Source organism: Blastocystis hominis (genome assembly GCF_000151665.1).
Source record: "Blastocystis hominis, Singapore isolate B (sub-type 7) whole genome shotgun sequence assembly, scaffold_5".
Taxonomy (NCBI): Eukaryota; class Bigyra; order Opalinata; family Blastocystidae; genus Blastocystis; species Blastocystis hominis.
In genome coordinates, this window is record NW_013171860.1 from 901,965 (window position 1) to 907,522 (window position 5,558).

Here is a 5,558-nt window from a genome sequence, read left to right on the forward strand (position 1 = left end):
GAATCTATACTTGATTTTGTTTCCTTATTCTTTGTCGTTTGAGTGAATGGATTGATTCTATTGCAAAAACTGTAATGAATACTAAATCTGAATGGGTAGCCAAACATACCATTTTTGATTTGTTTAGCATTATTCAAATAGATGGGAATGTAGTTCTATGCAATACGATACGATACAAATGGAACACATATCAAATCCCATAGTTGTCAAGAATACAAAATGGGAAAACAAAGTCAGTAATCTATCACGTTCTGTGTGTATACACAATGTTTAGCCAACAATAATCTATCTATCTTTCTATCGATAATTTACATCATTTCATCATTAAGAGATATCCTCACTTTTAAGGCATTCTTTAGTTTCATTGCAATTACTACAACTATAATATATAATAATAAAGGATATGTCACATTTCCAGCTTGTAGATTGTAATCTTTCGAGTTGTTTTCAACATGCAATTTGTGAGATATCGAATTTATGAATAGTACGGAATGAATGAATTCTGTGTATTAATAGAGAATCGTAATATGACACTTTCATTACTCTTCACTACAGCACACATCATTTGATTTATCAACATATTAGTCCATTTCTGGATTGTATAGTACCAAGTGTATCACTCTTACATGCTTAACCGACTCTTTGTCCAAAATCGCTTCATTAGATGACAAACACTCCATATCCTATTTTCCATAGTACAAGTATGCATATTTCATATCCACATCTCAATATTGATAATATCTTCCATGAAATCAAGCAAAAATAGTGTATTTTTCGTAAAGTAGTTTGGTTCATTATATTTTGGTTTTTGCATAATATATATATGTATTTTATTTGAAATGATAGTTTATCTGATCCTTGCAGTCTTAGGGGAGCTTTCTATTCTGTTACACAATAGTCATCCAAACTGGAGTTTGGCATCAATTCATGTCTTACAAGTAAGTTCTCCCTTCAATTCTTTCATATTCTATAGCAAATACAATTACCACCTCACAAAGTCTTGTCTCATCATTCGAAAACTATTACCACAACGTTACCAACAGTTGCTCATGTATTCTTTGCTCTCTCTTTTCCTATTATGACTAGTATATTGATTTTCAACCTCTTGATAAGCGATATGGAAAGAACAACGTATATGTGCAAAAGCTAATGAAGATACCCTCTCTCAAGCATTTCAGCAATGAAAAGAAATGTTTTCAACAGCTCGTTCCATATTATCTCAACCCATTTGCGAGCTCAGCTTGTCATAATGCCAGTGATTTGTTTGATTTCTTCAAGCACAACAAAAAGAATCTGTTTTTCGATTGCCATGATTCACATCCATACTCTCATTGCCAGCAATTCTATGTCGTTACATATGATACAATGAAAGATGAATGTTCGTCCTTCAAAAGAAAACCATGTATGATTTATGAAAGTTGCTCTCTCTTACATACTAGATAATCCCAAGGATTATGATGATGTCACTCTAATCACAATATTAACGTTAGTTCGGAAAGATCGATTGCCCTATTTGATGAAGAGATGGAGACATCGAATCAATATGGTAATCTTCGTTACAGAGAATGAGATTGATGAGTTAAGAGAGGTGATCGATTCATACAAGTCCTATAAACGAATCACCTTTATACTCTACATTGTGAAGTCTAGGATCGGCTCGCGTTATCAAAGCATTTATTATAATGAGAAGAAACCCGTTTATCGAAACAATACAATCTTTCCTATCAATGTTTTGAGAGACTTAGCGATCGAGTTCATTGATACAACTCATTACTTTGTGAGTGATATCGATGTATTTTCATCCGATACTCTATATTCGACACTCCAGATTCATAATCAAACACTGAAGGATCCGAAAGCCGTATTGTTGCTAAAGTCATTCCTAATGAATGAAAAAGAAGTGAATCACAAGAATTGTTATGAAAAAGGATTGTGTGAGAATATGTATATGATTTGTATGGATCGTTGTAATGGTTAGTTGGGATATGGTTCCTCATACAAAATCGGAATTGAAGCGAGTGTATATGCATAGTGTTGTTCCTCATCCTACAGGTCGACATGTAGTTCTATATATATTCTGAACCACACATAGAGAATTGTAAATGTAGATAAAATGCTTGCCGAGAATAAGAACATTCTTTACCGATACTATGCTGATCATGAAATGGAACCCTATTCCATAGTCAAACGTTCAATGGATAATCCCATATTCCATCCATATTTCATTGATTATGGATATAACAAGGAAGAACTATTGAATCGGATGATATCTCAACGTATTTGATTGTGATTTGTCATATTTTGTAGATTATCACTTTTATGTCTTAGCCAACGAATTTTGCATTGAAATACCTCACAAACGAACCAAAATATCAAAGGACTATAAACGAGGCACTTACATGTGGCAGCTTGCTCAGATAATAAGAAAGACGTATGGAATAACGCTAGTATAGAGTGTTTTGCACTAATCAGATTATAATTGAACTACAAAAATACTACAGACAATAATGACATATATGGTTCAAAAAATGTGGTCATATTAATATGGATAAAGAATGCAAGGAGTATGAGCAACAAAAGGAAGGAATGTCAAATTGGGCTCAATGATCATTGGATTCTTAGTGTATTACATTAATTATGTAGCTTTCGATAAGAGGCGTACATTTACTATATTATTGTGCCAAAGTCAAATGAGAAAATAGTTCTATTGATCTAAATGGAATTTTAGTCAATCCTATTATTTTGGACATAAGTTTTAGAAATGAGTTATTATTGATTCTATACAATAGCTTGAGTTTAACCAAAGCTTGTATACTTTATTCACTCACTCATTCAAATAAGAATACAAGCTTCTAAATTACAATCTAAATATACCACAATAAATATATATGTCTATGGAAGTTGTGCAGAAATACGTCACAATATGTGAAAAAACGATGGTATAGTATTTTGAATATCAATGAAGAACAAAGTATAATATAGCACATGATGCAAACAACTAGTTTTGCTTGTATTTTGAACAATTGTCTTCATTCCCTTCTTTTGAATGTGAATGTAGATTGATAGAAATATCTACTTCTAATTTATATAAGAATTGGTTCATATGATACTCCCATATCATCATTTTCGAAACTACTTAAAAATGTACTGAGATTTTTAGAACTATACGAACCATATTAGAAACGACTTTTCAACTATGAATAAATGAATTGAAGCTATTCTATGAAGAATAAAATGGTAAAACCGAAAAATCAATACCAATAATCCTATTTTTTGTTCAAACCAAATAAAAATGACTCTGTGACTTTTAAAAACTATTTAATAATAATAAGGATACTATTTTCTTTACATATTAAATGGTGATAATGCTGTAAAGTGTAATCCAGAACTCATGTACCAAACCTATGACTAATATCGAAAAATCAATACATTACAATTTTAGGACAAAAGTAATAATCAGTACTATTTAATATATGGTACAAAAATAGTACTATTCATAAGAATAATGTATTGAATCAAATGTTCAAGGATTTTTCGCTTTAATATAAGAAAATAGAGCAATTTCATTCTGATGTATTGGCTGATTGTATAACAAAGCAGAAATGATTGTAATGCATATTTACATAAATACAAGTCATCATAAGTGTGGAATAAGCTTGTCTTTATGATGATGGCAAAAACAAAAGCAAAAATTCTTTCTGTATTTTATATCGATTCTCCAAAGGGTGTGATACATTTCCAATAAAACATTATGAACAATAAAAATAGATAAGCATGCTATTTTGAAAAAATAATCGATTGCTATTTCCAAAACTTGCTTCGTGAATATTTTCACTACCAGACCTCTTTTAAACAATTAAAAATTATATTCTTGTTACTTGAAAGGAATTGCACCTTTTCTAAGTTAAGCCTTTTTTCGAGCAAATGTGTATACGGATGCAGTCGAATGACTTCCTAGTAATTTATTTGTGTACATAACTATATATAGTTTTGTAATAATTGATGAAAAAAATATATTGCCAAGTATAGATAGAGAAAAATTGAGTATTGAGAAAAAAGGATCCAAAACACGTGGACCAATATTGAGAATTTGAGTCACGTGATTCATATAATATGCTATTTTTCACTTTTAAAATTCTGATAGCTTAGTATTGAGTTATCTATGATAATAAGTTTGATTATAAATAGTTTAGGAATACAAATAAAATAGAATCGTAATTTTATATAACCGTATTACAAGAATCGCTGGTTCTATTGTATATATTGTTATTTTGTGACTCATAATGATGAAGGCTATTTATTATTTATATTTAATATAAATGAAAGCAATAAAATGATATGAGTGTAGAAAAACAAACAATTATATATTGGAAAAGACACGTGCACAGAATTATGAAAAACGATCCATATGAAATAATCACACATAATTCTTTCACAAAAATACTATATATTGTATTACTTATATATCAACATTAGTAAAAACTTGTTTCTCCAAACCAATTCAACGATTCATTCCAACTAGTGGGCATTACTCTATTTACTTGTATTTTTTGAAACAACTTATTCCATTGCATTTTGTTGTGATTGATAATATGTTGGCGATACTTCAAATTGCATTCATACACATGAGAATAATTTGTTGTTTTCATCAACTCAACTAGGTGCGAGATATTGTTGAAAATAATTGAGCATGGAGTATAATAGGAAGCATATTGAAGCCAATATTCAGTGGCCTCTTCTGAAGAATCCTCAGGTGAATACAAGTGTTTTGAATTAGGATGTCGAGGAGGTTCCTGAAATCTCTTTCCACAATAGGAAGGATCTCCGGCTTTCATATCATAACTAATCTTATTTTGAACGATAAATGATGGTGAAGGCACAAACATTGGAATTGCAGTAGTAATCAAATCTGCGAGATAATAGGATAGAACAGCATATGGAAATACAATCACTACCTTAAATGAATTGATATCAGAATATGTGAACCTTCCTTTTATTTTTTCTCGAATATGGACAACAGGACACTCAAAATTTGACGAGTTACATGCTTCAGGTATTTGTGTGCTATACTGTTGATAAAATGGATTTCTTTTAAATGGAGCATACAAATATTCATTGTATTTCGGTGAATAATATCTAGGCGGGGAATACACGAGTACTGTGGACGCAATTATGTAGTCCACATTCTTTCCAGAATAATAGTTGATGTATTCTGCATCATACTTTCCTGCAGCCATTACAATAACAGGAGCTTTAGGCTTATTGAACATCCATTTTATAAGGCTATTTGAATCATTTGAAGAACATCGTTTGATGAGAAAACGGTAAGCAGGCATGAATATTACTGTTTTGTTAAATGCTAAATAGTTTTGACATTCCGATGGATAGAACATACAAATGATAGCACCAACACGTTTAAACAGAATATCGTTATTAAATGTCCACCAGAGACGTTCAACAGACTTCATATTATATGCAAATAGTTTTGATGTTTTACATAGTTGCCGAGAAGCAAAAATGATTCTGGATTTATTCTTTGTACCACTCAATTGCAAGTA

The 5,558-nt window shown here is 30.8% G+C and overlaps 3 protein-coding genes; 1 reads left to right on the top strand and 2 right to left on the bottom strand.

Moving 5' to 3' along the window:
- Positions 1-475: 475 nt before the first annotated feature.
- On the bottom strand, positions 476-580 carry GSBLH_T00004153001 (uncharacterized protein; the record flags this gene model as incomplete). Its single annotated transcript, XM_013043007.1, has 1 exon — positions 476-580. The coding sequence occupies one exon, from the start codon at positions 578-580 to the stop codon at positions 476-478; it is 105 nt and encodes a 34-aa protein (XP_012898461.1).
- A 233-nt stretch (positions 581-813) lies between these two features.
- Positions 814-1,978, top strand: GSBLH_T00004155001 (uncharacterized protein; the record flags this gene model as incomplete). XM_013043008.1 has 4 exons in its annotated part: positions 814-938; positions 974-1,051; positions 1,087-1,402; positions 1,440-1,978. The coding sequence occupies exons 1-4, from the start codon at positions 840-842 to the stop codon at positions 1,976-1,978; spliced, it is 1,032 nt and encodes a 343-aa protein (XP_012898462.1). The 5' UTR covers positions 814-839.
- A 2,385-nt stretch (positions 1,979-4,363) lies between these two features.
- On the bottom strand, positions 4,364-5,237 carry GSBLH_T00004156001 (uncharacterized protein; the record flags this gene model as incomplete). XM_013043009.1 has 1 exon in its annotated part: positions 4,364-5,237. One exon carries the CDS (start codon positions 5,235-5,237, stop codon positions 4,473-4,475), a length of 765 nt encoding a protein of 254 aa, XP_012898463.1. The 3' UTR covers positions 4,364-4,472.
- Positions 5,238-5,558: the final 321 nt, after the last annotated feature.